Source organism: Ochotona curzoniae, unplaced genomic scaffold (assembly GCF_017591425.1).
Source record: "Ochotona curzoniae isolate NIBS_2020 unplaced genomic scaffold, NIBS_Ocur_1.0 scaffold_3208, whole genome shotgun sequence".
Classification (NCBI taxonomy): Eukaryota; Metazoa; Chordata; class Mammalia; order Lagomorpha; family Ochotonidae; genus Ochotona; species Ochotona curzoniae.
Genome location: NW_024467106.1, coordinates 36,768,715 through 36,793,627, shown reverse-complemented (window position 1 = coordinate 36,793,627; position 24,913 = coordinate 36,768,715). Strand labels below are relative to the sequence as shown.

General features: G+C 40.5%; 1 protein-coding gene across 2 annotated transcripts; it reads right to left on the bottom strand.

The window, feature by feature from the left end:
• Positions 1-12,290: 12,290 nt before the first annotated feature.
• On the bottom strand, positions 12,291-23,982 carry EQTN (equatorin). 2 transcript variants are annotated; one of them, XM_040963252.1, is made up of 9 exons: positions 23,845-23,982; positions 23,282-23,313; positions 22,609-22,708; positions 20,902-20,988; positions 18,845-18,910; positions 17,580-17,624; positions 16,628-16,684; positions 13,869-14,022; positions 12,291-12,703 (listed from the first exon to the last, which is right to left on the bottom strand). In XM_040963252.1, exons 1-9 carry the CDS (start codon positions 23,918-23,920, stop codon positions 12,439-12,441), a joined length of 882 nt encoding a protein of 293 aa, XP_040819186.1. In that variant the 5' UTR covers positions 23,921-23,982; the 3' UTR covers positions 12,291-12,438. The 2 variants fall into 2 exon arrangements, with proteins under 2 accessions (XP_040819186.1, XP_040819185.1); XM_040963251.1 differs by lacking the exons at positions 23,282-23,313; positions 23,845-23,982 and having other exon boundaries at positions 22,609-22,888.
• Between the last annotated feature and the right edge of the window lie 931 nt (positions 23,983-24,913).

Genomic DNA, 24,913 nt, shown 5'->3' with positions numbered 1-24,913 from the left:
CTTACAACAACAAAAAAAAAAGATACCAGAAACAAAAGAAAATTAAGTTGAAGAAACACTTGCAAATATTGTATCTATAAAATATAAACAACTAATAGCTCAACACTAAGACTACTGAAGACATTGGAAAAGGACTTGAACATTTTCCCAAAGATATAGAAAAACTAACAAATCAGCACAAGAAAATAGACTCAGTACCATTGGTTGCTAGAGAAGTTTAAATCAAAATCCGAGCCAAGGATTGCTTAGCTCCCACTAGGATGACCACAAACAAAAACACAGGAGCAAGCGACAAGCACTGGTGACGTAGTGGGGCAACCGAAACCGTCAGACACCGTGAATGGGGAAGTAAAATCGTGCAGTCACCAAGAGTTTAGAGTCAGCATGGGACCCAACGGTTCTACCTGCAGATTTGAGAGTATTTCAAGAAATTCATGGGAAATAGAATGCAAGAATACGTTTATTTTCATGTAAAAACATTTTGAAATCCACACATAGTTTTTTGATAGTGTGTATAAACTACTCAAAGACTCTTCATTAGCTCAGGGAAATACTGCCCTGAGCTCATGAAAAAAGTTGCACACAGCTGTTTCCAGAAGCATTACTCATAAGCGTCATAAAGTATAAATAAACCAAATATCCACCAGCTGGTGAACGAAAGAACAAAATATATACACATGCATACAATGGAGTATTAGTTGGCAATACAAAACAATGGAGTAATGAAAAGTACAGCAGCTTGGAAGACATTTGAAAACATTATGCTACAATGACACATTAAGCTGGTCACAAGAGAATGGCATATGATTCCACTCTTGGAAAATGTACAGAAGGGACACATTTATATAGGCAGAAAGTAGATCAGAGTTGTTGAGAGCAAAGGGCATGAGTTACATCTCAAAGCTGCTTACACGCCAAAGTATTTCTAGCAATTGCCACCTCTGCTTCAGCAAGCTACTGTTTTACAGACAACATATTTGTTACAAAAGTCTTCCTCGTGTGGTCCCACATCTGTTTCTGCTGGCATCTACCCTTGGCTCTTTTTATGATCTCCAGTGCAAACGGAATTAGCCTCACTCAGTGTCCACTCCTTTTAAATAGAACACACCCTGCATTGGTAAGCCACAGTTCCCATCCTTCTCATTACTTACATAGTCTACATGGAGTTTTGAAGACACTCCTGGGTATAGATAACTATTGCTATTGCCACTGATCTAAAAGATTTCAATTTAGAAAAGGGGGCGTGAATTAGAAGATGCCCAAACATGTGCTTCCAGAAGACCAGGAAGGGTCCATGAAGGAGTCTAACCAGGTTCAGGTAACAGCAACACGGCTATAAGTACCAGTAGTGGCTCACTAGCAGTATATGTCCAACCACAGGGAGGCAGATCCTACTGAGCTAATGTACCACGGGACTTGATAAGAACATCATGGAGTTCGTACAGTTTATCATCACTAGAGGTACCCAGGGAACTTTCTGTAACTTAACCAAAAGGTCATCAAAGGAGGGCAAAAGACTCAGTGTCACAGCCTACTTTTAAAAAAACAGTGTATTAAGCCTGTGAGTATAAAGTAGGCTAAAATTGTGTGTGTGTGTGTGTGTGTGTGTGTGTGTGTGTGTGTGTTTGGCAATAATTAAAGGAAATAAAGGACGGAAGGAGGGAGCTGAGGGCGAGCATTACGATTATCTCATACTTATACCCATGAAATACATGAAATCTGGTTTCTAGCATGCTAATAAAAACTTTATGAAAAAGAAAGATATTCTTCTGAGAATGAAAACTAGAAGAATAAAACTATGACAAATGAAATGAATAACCTGTAGTAGTAACAGCCAGAGACTCTTCAATATTTGACTAGCCCTTAGGGATGCCACAAATCTAATCAACGTTTCCTGGCTTTGATTTTAGTGAAGCAATCCTTCAACAAATATGACTAAAATAAAACATGTCAAAAGAATAAGAATTTTTTTTAAGTAGTGGAGATAATGAATAGTAACCTGCAAACGATGTCCTAGGAGGGTTTGTTTTTTTTTTAACTCAACTCGATAATACCTATGCTGTGAATGCCTTCTGTAATTACATTATGCAGCACACATTGACCTTCCAAATCCTGTTCCTCAAAGAGCCAGACATAGCACTGTCTTACTTCATCAGGTACTTCAGATTAGGTTGCCCAGGCCGTTCAAGTCTCTGTGTTTTGACATCAGGTTAAATACAGAATAACTGAAGATTTGTAATGCTTAATATTTGTACCATGCATAAAAAGTAAAACTACATTAGGTACCATAAAAAAGGGAAAAAACCACCTCAAGTTTTAAGTCTACTAGAATAAATAAACAGTCTAAAATTATCTATATTCACAAAACAGCAGCGAGACAGCAGCGCCCCCCTCCACTGCCGGGACGGCAACATTAGAGCCTGCTAATCACCTAACTGCATAACCGTTCCATCATCAAGACTCCTACAACTGTGGTTGGACCTCTGAGCATCATCCATCGAAGTTCACAGCTTTTCTTAAACGTTAGTCCTAATGTCCTACTATACCATTAAGAAAAACATGTGCACTTAAAATGTACAGAGGTCTTCTGTATATTAAATATAAAAGCGATTTTAGTGTTTTTTTTTTAATAAGACTTAATGAAGACATAGTGAGTGGGGGAGGAGATGGAGACACTGCCACTAACATCTGGAAGCAGACAAAGGATGTCCACTCTCACCACGGCTGCTCAATGCAGTCCCGAGATCAGAAAAAGAAATCAAAGGAATACAAACTGGAAGGAGGAGGTCAGCCCTCAAAAGGCAAATGTGATTCTTGATCTACGATAACTGATACATGTACAACAGGTAATTGTGAGCGAATTTAACATCCAGGTATTTAATCATTGCTTACGGCCTTTTAAATTCCTGATGAATAGTACTTTTTTTTCTGCTTCTATGCCAATATTTTTACCTCTCTCACACACACTCTCTCTCTCTCTCACACACACACACACACACACACACACACACACATACACACTTTTCAAATTTACATTTTAATGTGAAACATTTTGGAAAAAGATACAAAGGAAGCTTTTAGGCATTAAAAAATCTAAGATTTCCAAGGATAGGAAAAAGAAAATATTTTCATAAAATAGCTAGAGTATGATACAATACCCACCAAATTTTTAATATTTCTCTCTAAAGGGTCAGGCATTTATCTGAAGCAGGGGCTTTCAGGAAGAAAAGCACAGGCACATTTTGTGGGATTGTATGCAGGGACAGCAAGTTTTCGTGGACAGATTTAGGCCATAATACCTTCACAGGAAAAGCAGCAATGCTCTTCAGAGATGTGTAATTTCCTTGGTTTTCAGTGGATTTTCCTTTGAAAGAGCTACAAGAGCTGAATGCTGCTTGATGTGGGTGAGCTTTCTAAATTTTTAATGATCAAAGAAAAAATGAAAGGGTAAATGCTAATATTTTTTAAGATTTCTTAAATCAATAGTTCAATGTTGCATATTTTTTTACAAGTTTCAAATACACGCTTCTCTTGAAGAAAATTTGAAAGTATTAAAAAGATTCCCAAATCAAGTGAAATACCCAAGATCAATTTCATGTAAATTTATAAAGCAGCTTCACCACACATCCGAGTGGTTCCGAGAGCACCATCAGCTATTGGATAGGATTTAAATATAAACATAAAACATTTAAAGATCCTATCCATTGTATCATATAAAACTCTGTCTTTTGCTATATCATAATTGGTAGTATGGGTACTTCCTAAGATACTCACAAGTACAAAGTAAAATACTATTTCTTAAAGGATTAGGCCAAAAGGAAGCAGGCAAATGCTTTTTCCTAGTGTTCAGAAGTGGCAGCAACAACTGTCCACTCTTCACGGAAGCTTTCATCTGCACCTCCTGTTCCTGGGCTCAAAGGCTTCCAGTGCAGCAAGCAAGTGATCGGACTGATCCCCGGGGTAAGTCAACCACCTTTCTACTTGTCAGGACCTATAGGGCATCACTATAAGACAAGAATGATGAAAGAAGTGTGAATATTGACAACAGGTCCTTCGTTCTGTCAGGGTTCTTCCGGAGTCCTGTGCCGACTAGGGCAGCGAGTTGATGGCATGTGGCCCAAAGCATGCACACCTGGAGCATCCCTAGAACTGAACAATAAAATTGAACCACTGAAACATGACTCAAGAGGCCGTTCTTGCCATAGGAAAAAAAAAATTACGTGAAAGCAACACTTGCTATGCAGGTGAATGTGATAAATTAGGTAACAGTAGGACATTTTTTGCTAAAGTTTGTTAACGTCAGAGTTAAAGAATCCTTCCAGTAAGGAAGCAAATGTGATCAGGTGATGGCAGGAGAGACAAGTTAGCATCATGCTTCTCTACAGCAATATTTACTACAAGAGACTGAGACCCATTGCAAGAACACTCCGCTTCAGTAGTAATCAAAACAATGTAATGTAAAATAGAACCCATTTTAACCTAGTTTTGGCCTTCCAAAACCTCTGACATTCAATGGGGAAAGGTTAGTGGGAGGGGAGCTCTGAAACAGAGTAGCACCCAACTGTTCCAGCACTTTGGGAGGGCGATTGGTGCAGTGCTTTATGTATCTTAAAAAGTATCTTCTTGGGCCCAGTGTGGTGGCCTAGTGGCTAAAGTCCTTGCATTGAAAGCACCGAGATCCCATATGGGCGCCAGTTCTAATACCGGCAGCTCCACTTTCCAGCCAGCTCCCTGCTTGTGGCCTGGGAAACCAGTCAAGGACAGCCCCAAGCCTTGGGACCCTGCACCCGTGGGACCCTGGAGGAGGTTTGGGGTTCCGGATCGGCACAGACTGGCCACTGGGGTCACTTGGAGAGTGAATCATTGGACAGAAGTTCTTCCTCGCTGTTTCTCATCCTCTCTGCATATCTGACTTAGCCAAAAAAAAAAAAAAAAAATTAAAAAAAATCTTACTTCCACTGGTGAGAATTTTTGGGACAGAAATAATTATCAAGGACAGTATTTACTCATAAATCTACTAAGATTCTTCAAAATATCCCATGGAGAAACATGATTTTAAAATATTTATATGATGCAATCAAAATTTGAAAGCCACAAATAGCTTTTTCATAATATTCATTTTCCATGATTTTATACCACAAATGATTTTGTCACAAATGTCTCATTTTCCATAAATTTTCTGAAATATTTTGGATGATTTAGAAGCATTACGAAGCACAATGAAGTAAAAACTACCATCATCACAGCATTGCTAATTGAGAATAATACTGGCCTCTGGGAAGGGACCTTTCCTCACAAGAGAAATGAAAGCAATGAGATTAAGTACCTATATATTTAACTCCATGTGTCTATCACACAAAAGGAAAGCAAAAACAGAAACATTAAGTAAGTTCTCCAAGGACGTTGGCTATGTTGCGATGCTGTGGAGTGGGGTTCTCATCTCGGTCCTGCAGGCAGACAGCCTTTTTTCTGCCTTTCGGGAGGCTCTGCTTTTAGTGTGCACCGACAAAGGAGGGAGACTGGGTCTGGGAAACAGAATTTGTATTGCCTTTTTAACCCAACAGAGTTAAAGAAATGCTACACTACTTCCACTTCTCCTCAGTGTGTCATGAGCCATGTCAGCACTCGTGATGTAACTTGCCCAAGGCTCAGCTTACCTTCCAAAACTAAATCTGACTATGCACTGCAACAGAGGCCCCATACACACCAAGTGCCGAGAATCTGAGCCACAACTCGTGCGGCGAACCAATTATGAGCTCAGGCTCAGGTTAGTTTCAGGGTCACACTTTTGTCAATACACCCAAAAACATAAAATTTTATGTGTCTATAGATATCTTATGCAATATATTAAGCGCTAAGTGTACTACTAAGTGTACTATCCACTTGAAAAAAGGCCCATTTATCACGTGTTCTCTGCAGGGCATAGTCATAGACTTTTTGTGCTCGGGAATACTACACCTGAGGACTATTTTTTTTTTAGCAATAAACTCAACAAAAAGCACGTCAATGCAGAAACATGGCAGCAAATAGATTCTGCAAAACTCTGTTTACAGTGAGAGGCCTGAATCAAGACATCTCTATTGCTGTCTTGAACTCTAACCAGCGATGTACACAGCGATTACATTGAGGATTTTTTTTGGGGGGGGGCAGCCTTTTCAAGTTCAGAGCGAACATAAAAGCACCAGTCTTGTCATCAAAAGGTATTTTAATGAGTAGGTCAATTTGTAAACTTTGCATGTGAAAATGATGATAAAACGAAATATATTAAGTAGTGGCAAGTGAAGGACTCCTCCCAAGTGGAACCAATATACTCACTGCCCACATGTGCCCCCTGGTGGATACAAGATAATTTTACTAGTTTCAATCAGGAAAATGACTAACCAGTCCATACTTGAATTTGGTAAGTTCTGTGCCAAGGGCAATAAGGGATTAAATAACTCACATCAAATTTGGTAGTGTGTGCAATTATATTCTTGGAGCCAGAAGTGGTTTTGTAATTTAACATTTCTTGATTTTCCGATGCCTAACAGGGAACAGTGATCCATTTCAGTCTAATAAAGGCATGTTCCCTGGAAAGCAATGAGTCCAAGCTACAAAATACTAGGGAAATAATTAAGCAACAATTCATAAAAATCCTACTGAATTTATGTAACTTGATATGCATAGATTTCTATAAAAGAACTCTCCAATTTGTGAAATCAAATATACATTACTATGACAACCTCTGGAAAATGACAATTTTGCAAGACAACATGTTTGGCCAGTTACCAAGACCTTCACTTTTTCATTCCAAGGTACTAGAATATTATATACACAAAGAATCTACAAATGGCCACGTATAATAGTTTATACAAGGGCCTGGCACACTAGCCTGGTGGCTAAAGGTGTTCGCCTTGCATGTGCCGGGATCCCATATGGGTGCTGGTTCTAATCCCAGTGGCCCCGCTTCCTATCCAGCTCACTTTTTGTGGCCTGGGAAAGAAGTGGAGGACAGCTCAAGGCTTTGGGACCCTGCACCACATGGGAGACCCGGAGGAGGCTCCTGGCTCCTGGCTCTTGTCTCTGGATCAGCTCAGCTCCAGCCATTGTGACCACTTGGGGAGTGAATCAACAGATGAAGATCTTCCTCTCTGCCACTCCTCCTCTCTGTATATCTCTTTCAAATAAAAAAAAACAAATCCTTAAAAATAGTTTATGCTATGTGGTAATAATAATAAATAGTAAACTATAAAAAAAATAATAGTTGATACTATGTACTATCTACATATTCAATAGCCAATATATAGAATCTGTATTCAGAGGGAGCTGTTTTAGATTTAGGAAAAAGATAAAGGAGAAAAAAGCCACTGACTGACCTACTTAGCAACCTCCTCTTTTATGGGCTTTGTGAACTCACTGAAAATTCAAAGACATTTCTATACAGAGCCACCCGATTCAGAGAAGCTGTCGGCCGCAGTGGTACTTTAATAGATCCACACTCAGTCACCCTGCTGTCCTCCAGAGAAGCGAGGCCTTGGGGACAGTCTCATGCTCTGTGCGCTTTGTCTTTCACAAGTTCATCAACAAGAAATTTGGGACTGGTCTGCTGAGTATCAACATGCGTTTTCTCCTCTCTGAGTTCCATAAGCTCTTTTGACAGATTTCTTGTTCTTTGCATCACTTTCATTAGGATTTTTCTTTCAGGATTTCTTTGCTGCTTTTTTCAAATACAGCCATACTTGATTTTATCATCAAATCTTCCTATCTTAGTCACGTAGGTTTTAAGAGGATTCAAGGTCACATTACTTTCAGTATCCAATGATGTTTTCAGGAGTAAAATAGGTGCTTTGACATGTTCCTGTCATTGCCTATTTGTGTGCCTTTACTACCAATGGAAAATACTGGTGGCAATGTACCTATCGCCACCAATGGAAAATGACATTTGTTTTATCTTTCAAGTCACTTAAGGTGACGTACAGATCATAGAGCATCCAGAATGAGTAGCTTCCCGATGTAAGATTCACTATTCTTGCATTTAAGCCCAGTCTAAACAGTTTGTTATGCAATTGGTTCGTAGGAGAATGAGAATCCAATGACCAACACGATTTCATCTTTCACATGTTCAGCTTACTCCCAATACTAATTACCTTCTAATACTAAATGCCTTCTTAATACAGTGACTACATCAGTGGGACCAGCCTGGTTTATGCATATTTACTATATAGACTGAGACATGGTTTGTCTATCAAATACATCCTGTTATTACCAACTACTGACAATTTGGAAATTCAAACATTCAAATATCACTTACTCAGAATTTCATACAATCTTGTACCCCAACAGAGCTCTCCTTTCCAAATTAAATATTTACACTCGAAAACCTTTGCTTCACTTAGGTCCCAACATTCTCATTGGGGTTCCTGATATCTATGAAACACTTTGGAAACCAAAAAGCCACAACGAAGCAAGCACACGAACATACCATTCAACAAATAGCTAATTCTGTACTTCCCAGAAATCCAGTCGCAAAACAGTGTGCCATTTGAAGCACAGGTTGTCCACAATGGCCAGGTAGCTTCATTTTGAATCTAACTATACAATCGCAACCCTTCTTTTTTACAATACAGTTTCATTATGTCAAAGTCAAGAGAACCAACACATGTTTCCTATTTGCCAAACAAGATGTTAAATGCGAGACGCTCTCCAAACCATGTTTCATACTTTAAAAATTGTAGATGACCTATGCTTATAACACGCACAATTCCTTCCTATGTAGTAAACTCTCTAGGTTCAACAGTCTTTTTATTTGCCAGCCATTTTCTATAAAGAAATCAATTCAGTCGAAACCAAAATGGAAAAACCTGACTCATTTATTCACGAGGCGGGAGAAGGAGGGGAAAAAGCAGAACAAAAAATGTCCTAGGACTCGAGAAGTACCCAGATCTGAATTCTTTTATCTCTGGATGCCCAGCCAGGCAGGCACATGGGTATACGTTGGGTTGTAGGTGGTTGTCACGAGTTGGGAAGGGCTGTGAAACAGGGAGAGGGAGGGAGGGAGAAAATAAGTGTGTATTTGTTGGGGGGGGGGGAGGGGGCGGTGTTGAACGGTACCACCTAAAAAGACAGTTTCCTTCCAGACCATAACCATTTAAATGACTTCTCTTCGCCAGACTCAAGGATCTGGAAGAGTCAGTCGTTTGGAGAACCAGCTCCTTTTAATTTTGTTACTCGTTGCCCCTCAGCAAAGTTACCAAAGGCCCAGCTGCCAATCCCCATTCCACCCCTCCAACCGAGGAACCCTCACTTTTCACAGAAACAGAAGAAAATTAATTTCACCTTGCAAGTGGGGAAGAGAGGCAGCGGGCGGCTCAAAACCAATGAAATCGGTACGCGCGGTTCTAGGGGCCTATCCAGGCACCCGCGCTCCCAGCACCTGGCACTAGGTCGGCCCATGAGCAATCCGGACCTGGGGAGCTGGGGAGCTGGGGGTCTGGGGAGCTGGGGGTCTGGGGACCTGGGGAGCTGGGGACCTGGGGACCTGGGGACCTGGGGGTCTGGGGGTCTGGGGACCTGGGGACCTGGGGACCTGGGGAGCTGGGGACCTGGCCTAGCCCACCCCGGCCCAGCACCGCCTCCTGGGCTCCCTCGTTCTCCCTCCGTTGCTCGGCAGCAGCGTCTGCAGGTGCTCTTCGGCCCACCCCCACATTCTAATCCAGGGTGTCTGGAAGGCGCCACCTTCCCCGCCTAAAACAAACAAACAAAAGGACAGGACCTACCCACAGAGCTCCAGTGTCGCCCGCTCCTGCGTCAGGTGTCACGGGGAAACAGGGCCAAGGCCAGAACTTCAAGCTTCACGCCCCCGGGGGCGACCTGTTGGCTACTCGCGATGCCGGAGAACACACGCCGCGGCAGGATTCAACTCCAGGGCGTGCGGAGCGGGATTTAAAGTCCGACTGAGCGTGCTGGGGAAGAGGCAGGTGAGGGTGTTTTATAGAAGGAGCAGCAGGTCCCAGGAACACCTGCTCGGAAACTATGCAGGTTTGTGGAGGTCGTGGAGCTGCGGACACAGGAGAAGCCCTTTGCCAGCCAGCCTGGGGCCTGTGGCCGTCTCCTGGCTCCTGGGCTAGGGCAAGGCGGAGACGAGATGGTGGTCATTACTAAGAACCTCCTGATGTTCTCACACCCCGCTCTCTCAGGTGGCCCAGAGCACAGCTGGCAGCGGTATGCAGAGCCTGTACCAACGGTCTCGGCATGGAAGCCACATTTATAAAATGTAGTCAGCAGTATCTCTTTGTGCCCTTTGGGACATTTTAGCCAGGGCAACATCCTAAGCATCTCCCTTCTCTACTGTGCTGTGCTCGGGAACTGTAGACTCCTTACAGGCATCAACGGTGACTCTTGACACCTGTTTCTAGTCGAGAACACGCTGGGCAAGGAGGAGCAGAAGGAAACGTGGTTATAATTGATCCCCAGACTTCCCAAGCGCAGCTGATGAGCTTCCGACACGCCCTTCCTCACCCCTGGATGGGACAGGACGCCTTTGCACCCGCAGCTGCTCCCAGGGGCTGGGCCCAACCTCTTCCTTCAGTTTCCACTGCACCTTGAGGGGTCTGAACGCGGACATCCTGTCCAGGGCTCTTCAAAAGGCCAAAGGAACCGGCGGAAGGTAGCATGGACTGCTGTGAAACCCAGCAGAGACCAAGCGGGCGGAGACAAGGTAACAAGGAACACCATGCTGCTGCTGCTGCTGCTTTTCCTACCGTCTTATGGAGTCCGTCGCTATTCTAAGGCGGAGCTTCACGGCTTTCCCAGCCAATGGTGAGTGATGCTGGGGACGGGGAAGGAAGGACCTGGATTCCACGCAAGGCAGAGTGGACGGTGAGGTAAGAGTATGTGAGGGACAGATCCTGACGGAGATCTAAGCTCGATGCAGGAAAAACGGTTTCTCAGGAACCAACGGGCTACCGGGATGGAGGGAGCAGGTGCTCCTGGGAAATGGCACGGCGCTTCTCTTGCTCCCATCGTTCCTTCACATTTGTAGACTCTTGGCCTTCAAGCGGCAATGTAGAGAACCCACATTTGGAATCACGAAGAGCTAGGAGCAAGTTGCCCCAACAGATGCTTTAGGTAAGGAATCTGACTTACCTGAGCTTTCATTTCTTCATCTATAATCACCTTTTATAGGTAGTAAAACTCACAGACACGAGGTACTGAAGTGCCTAGCGCAGGGAGGCACTCAAGAGATGCAGACCTTGGTTATGGTTAGGAATTGAGGAGGGCCATGGAACCTGCCCTTTCGCCCACGACCACACTTATTCACAGAGAGACCTGTGTCCCCAAGATCCTTCCACTCAAAAGTGGTTTTTAACAAGAAAATATCCCTACCCTATTTGTCTTCTTTGTAAATCGAAATACTCTAGTACTGATAGCCTCCAGAGTCAGTGACAAACTCGAGTTAGTGTCAGGTGCTTTGCATTACAGTGTGGGTGATCTCCATCGCCTAGAGGAAGAGAGAAGGGAACTTTATCTCTTTAAAGACTTAGGGCAGACCCAGAGCAGTAGCCTAATAGCTCAAGTCCTCATCTTGAATGCCAGGATCCCACATGGACGACAGTTCTAATCCCAGTGGCCCTGCTTCCCATCCAGCCCCCTGCTTGTGGCCTGGGAAAGCAGTCGAGGGCGGCCCAAAGCCTGGGGACCAACCCTGCACTGACGCAGAGACCCTGAGGGGGCTCCAGGTTCCTGGCATCAGATCATCTCAGCTCCAGCCATTGAGGCCACTTGGAGCATGAATCAGTGGACGGAAGATCTTTTTCTCCGTATCTCCTCCTCTCTGTATATCTGACTTTGCAATAACAATAAATGAAATTTAAAAAAGAAAGACTTGGGGCCCATGAAACTCTGAATTCCTGGCTGGGATCCTCTCCTTCCTTCCTCTTCAAATGTTATCACAGATTGTTATGTTACTTCAAAAAATGGAAGAAACATAGCTTTCCATCCTTAGTTTGTCCCATGAGAGCAACCCTGATGACTTTAAAGCAATTCAGGAATTCTAAGGAGTTTGTAGCACTAACTCAGGTTCCTCTTGAGGGCCCAACTAATTCAGCAGTCAAACAGAAGTAGGGGTGCGCTTTCTGGGCTTTGGGGGATTAGGGAGGGCATCCTAAGAGGCTTCAAAATGTCCCCCCCTAGTGAGACAAGCATCTAAATGTCCTTTAGAAATAGACCCTAACTCACTTCTCCAGGGTTATTTTCAATGGATGAGTTTTCTGCACCTTAAATTACTTCCTTGCATATTTTCCATTACATAATTTCTATAACTGAGATTGTTTTTATTGAACATGTCCTTCTTTGAAAACACTAGAGAATGTAAAAGTCTCAGCAGTTCCCAAAGCATGGCATTAGAATGAGACAAAAAGGTGTGGTTTGTTTTTTTTTCAACAAAAAATTTAAAGTTATCTATTCGACTTCCTCACTGTTAACTAAGTTTGACTCCTCATTCATGCCCGTTTCATCTGAGCCCGTGGAAGTCATGTCCGTCAAATTTTTAGATTTTGACCTTCTTGTGCCTGATTTTCTCAAATCTGAAGAAGTGGTGCCCCAAAATGTGCTGCTCTCTGCACTCTTAGAAAAAGATGTGTCTGATACACCTTCTGATGGATGGAAATAAGAGAGAGTGGCCAGCTCAGGGTTGATAGAGTATTGGCTCTCACAAGTTTTATAACTGAAAAGGAAAAGAACACACATCAAGAATTGTTTTTCATTGTGTACATTTGTAACTCAACTTAGAAAAGCATTAGCAAAAGTTAACTTCTGTCCAAGGTATTACTTAACATTTAATAAATGATACTTTCCCCCCTTAATTGTAACTTTATTATATTTGCTACCAGTGTGGATGAAGCATATTTTAAATCTTAAGACTAGAATTTAAAACCAAATTATAAAACAGGAAAATCTGCTTTAATGAAAGTTTAATATGAATCATGTGCAAAGAAACTGAGAAAGGGGGAATAAATAACTAGGATTGTCCCAAATACATCATTCATCTAAAATACCATCACCAAAAAAATGAATGACTGATGTTCTTTTAGGATTTCTAAAAGTAAGGCGTTACACTGTGTGATAAATTTTAAATAATCCTCTGAGTCAGATTTGAGTTGAATTTCAACTTTTTCTAAGAAAGAACGAGTGAATAACTTTTAAGGTATAAATGCAATGGAGATTTGCTGTTTTTAAAAGGCCTTAAGCCTTGTTTGAAGGAAAAAAAAAAGACCCCAGGAAGATGTGCTCTTCAATTCCCTGGACTATCATCACAAAAATAGCAAATGGAAACTTCTCTACTGTGTTGCCAAGTGACTAAGGCTGTCTATCAAGGGACAGTAAAATGCAGGGTGGAGTGCGTTTGGTGTGGTTTGGTTTCCCCCGGCCCATACTGCAATGCCTGGATTCAAGTCTTGGCTCTGCTGCCCTTTGCAGCTTCCTGCTCGTGCGCCCTCTGGTGGGCAGTGGCTGATGGCTCAAACACTGGAGTCCTTGCCACATGCGGAAGACCCGCACAGCATTCCCATCTCCAGCTTCCGTCCAGCCTCATCCCTGGATGTCGTGGGGAGTAGTATATGAGAGATCTCTGTCTAAGACTCTGCCTTTCAATAGATAAAATTCTAAAAAATGGAAATGAAGTGTTGGGGCAAAGTTTAGGTAAGATATTCCCTGAGAGACAGTCTCATGTTCCTTCTGCATAGGGGAAATAAAGTCAAACTGAACACTTTAAACATTCGGGAGAATTCGTATATTTGGGAGTCACATATTCCTAACAGTCTCCTAAAGAGTGAGGAGTGAGCTCGACATGGTGCGCTGGTAGTGAGGACTGCAGAGCTCTGCAGACTTACCTCAGCTGCTTCAGTTTGTATAGGGTGGCACTACAGAAGGCCAAGAGGATGACAAAAAGGAGAAGGGTCATCAAGGCGATGCCCAACATTAATTTGAGCTTGATATCCTGTAGCTCTAACAGTTTGTCGTAGTTGGTGGCATTTATATCAGAGCCTGAGAGGAAAGAAAGAAAATGCAATGGAAAAGAGTGTGTTTGTTCTGTTATCCTGGGGTTAACAAAGCCCTGCACTGGGCGGAGAAGTCACTGCTCACTCCTCCCTCGCGGTCCTGGGCAATGGAAAGGCTGCTCGCTCTGTCCAAGCACTTTTTGCTTTCACCTGTGCAGCAACTGTGAAGGAACTGCCTTTGGCTCCAACTTACAGGATCGCAGATGTTGATGTACTACTGGCCCATGGCACACAGCTGGTGAATGGAAATCTCTGGACTTAAATCCAGGATACTAAATGTGAAAACATGTGTATTTGACAGACTCTGCTAAAAACCAGATGAAATATAAAGTCTCTGAAGAGCTCTTGATGAAAACAATTGCAAGGGGCTGGTCCCTCAGAAGACAGATATTCTATTATTAGGACATGCATTTTTTATGTTCAATTGTAATGATAAAATTCTTGATGCTTTATGAGGCTTAGCTGTTAAATTTTGCATTTCATCACTCATGGGATAAAACCAAATGTATCTGACATTTAATAAAGAAATGGAAACACCTTATTTAACTTTCTAAAATCAGTAAAATCATGTCTGAATCCAGAGATATCAGGAGTCTCTGTACTGTATTAATGAGCATTTATCTTTACTGTCTCATTTTCTATTTCCCTCAATCTACTTCCGACTTAGGAGAATGTGTTTATGGATGGTTTAGATGATGTGTGCTCTCTCTTTCCACTTTCTCAGCTTCCCTTCACCCCAACCCAGAAGTTCCAAAGTCTTCACCATTATATAGATGACAATGTTTAAGTAAGAAAGAATGACTAAGTCCCATTTGTCCATTCTCTGTAATCACAGATGCTATGGAACTGTATCATAAAATAAATAAATTTTTAAAAGATTGCAGCAGCTGTCAAAGTGTGGCCTAGAACCAGTACAGTGAGATGTGCCTAACTGTCAAGGACTGTTTTATATGGCTTTGAGGTCGATTATTTTGGATATAATCGCACAAATGATAGTTAAATGGACCACACTCCTAAATTGCTTCTCTTGACCTTGACTGCTACTTGTATGAAGAGGAATGCTGGCAGCTTATCATGCATTTCTCTGTCCCAGTGATGGTCAGGCCCACAGTTGGGTTTGGCATTCCTAAACACTAGAAACTTACAGCAAAGCAAATTATGAGCTTGGACAGACTTCCCTTTGAAGGCTCATTTTTCATATCTATAAAATGGAAGATAATACCAACTTTAGGATGCTGCTGTGAGGACCAACATAATAATGTATCCAACGTCCCTGGCATCCAGTGTGTGCTCAGTAGAAGAAAAATCAATGAAGCTCAATTTAATCACTGCAGAGAAATGACAGAGTATGTCTAAAACAACCCAGCTTTGATCATTCTTATATATAACTCTCCTAAACAAAGAATATTTGCTCTGTTGTCTTAAAGCTATACAAGACAGATGACCATACTTGCCAAACAGTCCAATGCAGACTGAAATGACAGGATTTAACTACCAGATACCATCTATTTGTGTGACAAGTTTGGGGAAGAAATTAACATTCGGCCTTGTCATTAAACTTTGGTGCAATTCAGTTCTTTTATGCATATAAACCTAATCAAATTGCTAGTGGAAGCTGTATTCAGTAATAGGCATCCACATTCAATGCTGGTGACAATGCAAAATGATAGCAGCCAGCTAAACATAGCCTTCTCATATAATCAGCAATTGCTTTCCTAACCATTTATCTACATGAGCTGAAAATGTATGTACCCACAAAACCTGCACACCAATGTTTATATAGCATCCAAAGCCATATGCTGCCAAGATGTCCTGCAATAGGTGAATAAGCTGGGGAAAAATCATACAGTGGAATGTTAGTGATAAGAAATGAGCTCTCAAATTTCAAATAAATGGGGTGAGGAAGTTTGAAGGCATATTTCCAGGTGAAAGAAGCCAATCTGAAAGGTTGCTTTCTGAATTATTCCATTATTATTATTATATTCCAATAATTGTAATTGTATTCCAATAATAACATTTGAAAAATGCAAAACTATCAAAAGTAAAAACTGAGTGGTTGCCAGGGGTTCCTGTGGAGGGATGGGATTGCTGGGAGGGGGCTTGGGGACAGCCACACTTTGGTTTGTGCCTGTGACGGTATATGCATGACACTGTGCATTTGTTCAAACCCAAAGAATCACGCATCACAAGGAGTAAACCCTAGTGTAAAATGTGGTCTTTGGTTAATATCCATATCTCGATATGCATAAATCAGTGTTCATAAGTTGTAACCTTATCAATGTGGAAAACTGAGGGGGCATAGTGAATTTCTCATTCAATTAAAAACCTTGCAAAAATCTATTTTTTAAGAAGATCATGTTACTTATATGCTCAGTCCTCCACGTAGTTTACCTGTTTTAGTAGAGGCTGTAAAATAGGAAGATGGGAATGACTATCCGTAAAACAGGAACCGGAAGGAATACACAGGAATTTTAACCTCCACAGCGTTAGATAGCCTGTCCTATGTGCACCTTGCTTGGGAAAACAGCATTGTCCTGTTGAAATGTGTGTGAATATTTATGTATCTACTAATTGAAATACTTTGTTCTTACCTGGAATTGGTTTATATAAATCATCCTTGTCGGCTTCTGATGCTGACTGATTTATAACTGTTAAAACAATAAAATGGTGTTATGGTCAACAGTTCTCACAAAGATTATGTGCGTAAATGTGTGTGTGTGTGTGTGTGTGTGTGATACATGGAGTCTATTCTCATTATTCATAGTGTTTGTACTCTGTGTATTTTAAATATCACTATAACTCAGGACTGAACCACATTTAACTAACGTGTGTTTTCTCCATGATCGCCTACTTGTACTCAGGAACACTAAGCAATGTAACACCACTCTTGAAGGCCAGCTCAAGGTATAACTGTGTACACCAAGCAGCTGCATTGTTTAAAGTTTTGTCATTGTCCACAAGTGACCATTAAGGGACTAACTAACAGTGTTAATTACAGAAATATTACTGATTTGGAATGCTAATACAAAATATATGACGATTGACTAAAAATACTATGTGTTGCACATAATACATTCATTTACATTCATTATGCATATGTTTATATGCACATATTCATGCATGAGTAGATTAATGGACACATTATATTTATGTGGATACTTAGGATATACATATTACTGTTAAGCATGCATATATTTTTATTTAGCCTTACATTTATACATGCATTTCCATGTGCTATGTCCACATTGCTCTAATCAAGAAGAGCTCTCATTGGGCAAGTACCTTATTTTTAAATTTCAAATATAAATTAAATTGAATTACCAAATTTTAACATTTATAGGAAAAATAAAATTTTGGTTTATGTGTGAAGTGGGAGAATCAGAAAATGTGTGATACTTGATCACTTTCTAGGTTTGTTTTGCATTTGTTACATGTGACAACACAATGTTGGCATATTGACTCTGTATTCAATTTAGACTGATCTTGTCTTCCATACTTAACATTTTCGAAAACGAAAACATTTCCCCAGCTGTATGCATTTACCTTTAGCTAACATGGACCAAAATTCAGGCAGATTTGGGGTTGTTTCTGTTTTGAGAAAAGAACAAGATAACAAAATAAGGTAATTAGCCTTAGTAATATCCATTCACCATTCATTTAGCAGTTATATCCAGAGCTACCGGGACCTGAGGCTGGCACTATGCAAAGAACACAGCATAACGTCCTCGTTGTGGAGGCAGAGCAGCTACTGTTGGCCATGTTGAGGGTTAAGGAAGGCAGAGGAGCTATGCACAGGGCCTAGGTCAAGTTGGGAAGCTCAGACACTCTTTGAAAGGCAGCTTTTGTTTCTGTATAGCCAAAAAGGCCTAGAAATGGCTCACTAGGCAAGCCAATCAGGGCAGCAAACAGTCAAGCAGGTTGAGGGAGCTCAGGGGGCTTCAGGTGGTCTGCAGTGAATAATGTAGAAGGGAAATATGACACATTCAGCTATTTACAATGGCAGGATGGTTTCATGTGGGAATGCTTGATTAACAGGTTAGAATATAACCCCCAAACCTAGTAGTTAATTACTAAAGATAGTTAAGAGAGGGGGTTCTAGGATGATCAGGTTTCCACTTTAAAACATATCAAAAGGTAAGATACATTTGGTAAGATACAACCTAAAGATGCATACTAATTCAGAGTAATCATATTAGAAGCATAATTGAATTGCATAGAGAAAACAGAGTTTCATTGGTAATTATCCAATGTTGTGAGTTAGATTGTTCACTAAGCACTGTAGAGGCCAGCCATACTACTACTTCACAAATAGTTTATATAGAAGAATACTTTCAGTAAAAGAGTATAGTGGTGATTTTAATTTTTTCAGTCTTCCACATGCAAACCCATTCCATTCTTCAAAAAAAAAATCTTAGGAAACACTAATGGTTGACGCTAACCAGAGGTAAGTTTATTCTTCGGGCAGTTAGAAACGTTTATAATATCAAATGTATTTAAAATATCTATGATATATATGATATGCAAATATGTATTTTATATAGATATGAATACATGTTTAATAAAAAATTACTTTTCTAAAAAGGCTCACTTCCTGCTCCTTTACCAAATTCTGAAAAGTGACTGAACACCTGAAAAGTGACTCTTAGATATTCACCCTTTAAAGGATTTCAGAATGACTTTAAAATATAGCAATATAAACTCTTTATGCGTGCTATTACTTTATGTAATGATCAGAGTAGTGAATCTTAAATTTTTAAGTCATGTAATGATATGCTCCAGATATGAATACAGTGTAGTAATTTTAATACTTTGAATATTTTTATGATAGGGCTCTTTTTCTTCAGTTTTTTCAGCACTTGCATTGCCAAGTTTATCTAGGAAAAGGAATAAAGGATTATCAGCATATGAAGAGGATACAAAAATTTTGACTCAACATCTGTGACTAGCTATATTTTACATAAAAGATGGAACGACTTAGAAAGACATTGAGATTTTTCTAAATAAAGAAGGGGAAATATAAATCTATTTGATGATGGGTTGCCTGAGTCAGGATTGACCGGCTTAAACTTTGTGAAAGAACAGCAAGGAAACACAGGACCAAGGGCAGGTGACACGCCTGGCTTTAGTTGGTTTTTTGGACCAGGTCTTGCAACGTATTCAGTATGCAAAGCAACTTGGCTGCCATAAAGTGCAGTGACAAGAAAGAAGACAGTCTTCAGAGTTGTAGATAGAAAGATTTTGGACTACAGGAGTAATTTAATATATATCTCAGTCTACAATATATCCAACTGGGTGTATGTATGTCATTAAAAGAGTGGCTGGGAATAATTGTGACTGGGTGGTCATTTCAGTGAACTCAGCTTAATGTAGGCATTGATAAAGTAATGAATGGAGTACAGCCAGCTCACTTCAGATGAGTTCTATAAAAAGGCAGAATGAATTCAGAATTCAGACTGAATTTATATACCCGTTACAGGGTGTCTGCTTACAAAGTTTTCATTATTTTATTTATTTGAGACACAGAGGAGCAGAGAAAAACTGATGGTTGTTGGTTCACTCCTCAATGTCCACAACCCAGACTGGGACACGGCAAAAGCAAGAGTTAGGAAAGCAATCCGGGTGGGCCAGGCAGGTGGCAGGAGCCAGAGCCCTGGAGCTATCAGCTGCTGCCTCCAAGACCTGTACTGGCAGAAGCTGGAGGCAGGAGCCACAAGTGCAAATAGAGTCCTGGGACATGGGCATCATAAATAACTGCCAGGCCAAATGCCTCCCTCCATTATAGGCATCTTGAAGACAAGAATGGAAGGGAAAGAAAATCTATATTAGAGTTGATAACAGTCCAGGAAGGACTTGAAAAATCATTAAGTAATCTTTACGATCTAGTATGCAGCTCTTTAACTCTACTTTGGAAAATTGCACCTGGACTGCCTTGACTTGCCCTCTGGGCCTTGGAGTTTTAGGAACTGCATGTCTGTAAGTAAACTTGACTCAGAATTTCCCTAGAGGCTTCCATTTCTTGAGAGGTAAGCTCTGCAGGCACACAGCCTCACTTTGCCCAGCTCGTGGTGCCAGGCTAGTGTTGTTGGTCAAAGCCTCTCTGAAGATGGCAAGAATTTTTTATCCCAACCCAACTTTGTCTGGAGCCTCTAGGAGCCAGAATTGTGGGATGAGAATTCAGCATTTTGGAACCTTTTCCTTGAATCCCATAGTCCTTAATAACCCATAAGGCATTTGGAGGCATTCGATCCATTTCACACTGGTCTCTCTCTTCTCAACCCAAATGATTAGATGTTGTTTGCTGGGAACAGGCAAGATTTCCAAAAGAGATTTATCTAATTAATGTATGACTTTGAATTGTAAATACAAAGGCTTGAAATTGCTGGAAATATTCCATTCTTGTCAAGTATCTGTCATAGTCATTAGGCATTACTCAGCTTGGCTTTTTCCAGCTTTGAAACTGCCACAGCCAGAAACATCCTCTCTGCCATGTTCAAAGCTGATGGTAAAAACCAGAAAACACTTCAATGTGAATTTTTATAAAGATATAGAATTCCTAAGATCCAAAATTTATGGAATTGACCTTTCCACACAACTTAAGGATAACTTTAGGATTGTTTAGGACCTCCCTGCCTCTTGAAATGATCGACGCAGTGGACATGTGGAGAACAGTGAAAAAGGAAAAGACCTGTGGGATGGGATGACTAAACCCAGTGGGGTCCCAGAGTCTGCTTCAACTAGTTTAACTTAGGAATTAACACTTGTTTCTACCCAACACTCTAGTACTGTTTTGAAATCCCGCATTAAGGCTTTTTGCTTGTTTTGCTAAGCTTTACGGTTTTTCACATGCGCAAAAGTGCCTACTTACAGTTTTTTAGAGCAAATCTCAGATCAGTCGTTGCTCTCACGGATATTTCAGATGCGGAGCCATTTGGATTCTGTGTTGTGAAAACATCTAAAAGCAAAAAATCAAGTCTTCAACAATTAGCCAATTTAACTCTTGTTGCTTTACTTGTTTCCTCATCTGATTTTTTTTCTTAAAAATATATGCACTAATTCCAAAAGAATGAGAAAAAAATAACTGAGTCATTTTCCAACTACAATTTTTTTTTAAGATGGGGCAATCTGAAAATCATGAGGAAAAATATGTGAAGAGTAATTCCAGAGGAAATCTATGTAAAAGAAATACAAAGCAAGTTGCAAAGAGATATGTAGATGCTCAATGTTGTCACTGCATTGGTATTACCAAAAATAAGTAAAACAGTGGAAGAGAAAAACTTCATTCACCCTTGACCTTTTCATTAGACTATAGAACACACATGTCAGCTTGAAACTAAACAGGTAGTTCAATAAAAATCAGGATCTGCCCTCATACTTGTATTTCCACAAGCAATTCTACTTTTAAAAGCATCAGTGGGTTAGTTATAACTCAAAAATAATGACCATAGTAACCCAACAAAGGGATCCGGATAACAGGCTGCACATACACAAACCTGTATCTCTTCCCACCAAAACTTCACAAAGTAACACAACTTTATACATACTTAAATGTATGATTTTGTCTCAAGTCCTGCCAGAAACCACATATTTTTAAGAAAATGCCATTATTGTAACACGACTTTTGAGAAATTCCTGAGATAGAATGTTGCATGGCAGAGCATGTTTCAAGGAACACATGGCTAGTCTTGGAGCTGAGTTTGGACTCACACCCAGGATGTTACAACAAACCTCTTATGATGAGTCCTTTCTCAGGGCACACTTGCAATGATCTAAGGAGCCTGAAGAATCCTATCTGCTAAGGGTTATATCATAGCCCATTCGTCCTTGGGAATAAAACCTGTAAAACACATGGATCTTTTGAGAGATAGTCATTGTCCAAACTAATATCCAAACTAAAGCCAAGTCATAACTCAGTAGCTTGGAGTGTGGACTTCTTTGGAAAGAGAGTCATTGAAAATGTACTAAGAAGAATTCATATTGGAGTCAGGTGGGCTCTTAATCATGTAAGATGGTGCCCTTGTAAGAAGAGGGAAATTTGGATAGAGACACGGGAGACCATGTGAGGAGGGAGGTGAAGACTACTAGCCAGGGGATGCTTGGGACCACCAGAAGTTGGAGGATCCTCCTCGACTGGCTTTGGAAGGACTTTTATCTGTTTAGCTCAAAATTTGATTTTGGATTTCCAGACTCCAGGACTGAGAGAGAATAATTTCTGCTGTTTGGAGCCACCCAGTGTTTGGTACTTTGTCTTAGCAACCACAGGAAACACTTATGTTTAGATACATTCTGTGACACTTACGTATAAATTAGGCCCACTGTTACTGGTGTGAATAAATAGTCATGATAGCATAAAGAATGTTGTGAGCTATGAATAACTGCAAAGGAAACTCTGTTAAACTTTGTAAAAACATTGTAGGAAATAAAGACTTCATTTCACACACTATGCTGCATCTGTAAGATATATTAGGATTTAAGTAGGAGATAGAATGACTATAGGGATTTAGAAAGGAGATTTAAGACATCAAACCCATCTCACCAGTTTGTGGTATATTGCTATTAATCTGAAAATACTTACATTGTTTTATATCTCTAAAATAATTTCCACTTTTCTCATTAGCAGGAATAGTATCCAGGTTATATTGATTTTTATGTAGGTTAGAAGCACTGTATGAAATCTTATCTGCCTTTTTATGTCGATCAGGAGAAATAACCATATTCATATTCTTATCTTTATGTTGATCAGGAGAAAGAGTTACTTCCATACTCGAATCTTCATCTTTATGTTGACCAGGAGAAATAACCATATTTGTGTCCTTATCTTCATCTTTATGTAGGTCAGGAGAAATAACCATGTTTGTGTCCTTATCTTCATCTTTATGTAGGTCAGGAGAAATAAACATATTTGTGTCCTTATCTTCATCTTTATGTAGGTCAGGAGAAATAAACATATTTGTGTCCTTATCTTCCTCTTTATGTAGGTCAGGAGAAATAACCATGTTTGTGTCCTTATCTTCCTCTTTATGTTGATCAGTAGAGATGCCTGTATTATTTTCTTCTTTAGGTATATTAGAAACAGTACCCATATTCTTGTCTTCTTCGTCAGATTCAGAAGGAGCAATGCCTGCATCCATTCCTCCATCTTTGGGCATGTTAGATCCGGTACCCTCAATCTGTTCAAGTACAGCAGGATTAACGGCCATGTTTTCCTCTTCTTCGTGGACAGCAGGAATAGTGTCCATGTTTGCTACTTCTTCACTGAAAGGTAGCATATCAGGTACCTCTGAAAGGTAAGACACAACAGGGTCAGAGGTACATTGGCTATTCCCTGTTTCTAACTGCATTTTTTCACAAATGATTCAAGACAGATTTAAACCCTAAAGCATACCACATTCCCAACAATATATTTTATAACATAATTTTAGAAAACTCCCACAAACTCCACACAATTATTGCCATCAGTTTTTTAACATGTATTATTTTTATTTATTTAATAAGCAAAGTCACAAATAGAGAGAGATCTTCCACTGCTGGTTCATTCCCCAACTGCTTATCAGAGATGGAGCTGGACTGGACTAAGCCAGGAGCCCAGAACTCCATCTGAGTTACCTACATACTTGGCCAGGACTCACAGCCTTGAGGTATCACCTGCAGCCTTGTGCATCAGCAGGAAACTGGATCAGAAGTAGAGTAGCTGGAGCTTCCATCAGGACGTGGGTATCCCAAGTAGCAACTTAAAATGCTGTGCCACAACACCCACTCTGGTTATCATTCTTATCTATGATTCCTGTGAAAGTTTTAAATGCTTACTTACCGTCAATATTGGGCTTCATGTTGCTGATTGCTAATGGAAAAGCCCCAGGTAAAAAAATAAATAGTATAAAATTCATTGGGAAATGGATGATGTGATTTATCTAGTAATCTACTGTGTCTCCTCAGAGCTTCCTTTCTGTGGCCCAGCAGGCCCTATAACTGGCTAGGACATTGTGACATCACTGCCCGGGAGAGGTCAGAACGTTGTGGAGGATGTTCGGGAGCTTTATGATTCTGGGTGAGGACAATGTTATCTCCAGCACTGTGATGGTCTTTAGCTTTTCTAAATGAGCCATTAGAAAACTTTTGAGAGTTTTTATATTTTCACAAAAGGGTAATTATTGGCGCCTCAGTTTTTTTTAAGGCTTGTTTATTTTAAAGGCAGAGTGACAGAGAGGGAGAGAGAGGGAGAGAGATCGTATTAGTTGGCTCCTGTCCCAAATGACCACAATGTCCGGGGCTGCCCCAGGCCAAAGCTGGGAGCTCAGACTCCAGAGTCTTTCAAGAGACAACAGGTGTCATCTTCTGTTGCTTTTCCAGGTGCATTAGCAAGGAACTAGATGAGAAGTGGAACAGCTGGAACTGCAACAGATGTTCCAATATGGGATGCTGGCAGTTTCAAGTGATGGTTTAACTTGCTACAGCAAAATGCAAGCCCCCACCATGATTTTTTTTAAAGAAACTTTTCCAGAAACTCATTTTTCAAAAAAACTAAAAATGTATATTCTTATAAACTAGAAAATGATTTGTTCCTTGAAAGTGTCTCTTACTTCACATATGGGTGGAGAAAGTAGTCTAGCATTGAGTTGACTTAACTATAGAGGATTTAGCTATAATATGCATTATTATTAATATAATAACTCAAATAACAGGCAATATAGATAAGAAATCAGATGATTGATATTTCTGTCCAGGACATTAATGGGAACCCAAGTTCCCACTTTTGAACTTTTACTGTTGTTGACGATAGCCTTTTAACGTTAGAGAACATTCATATTCAAAATGATACAAGTTATCAGGCAGAAACAGCAGGACTTTAAAGGCCCGGAAAATGTTCTCAAGTGTCATGA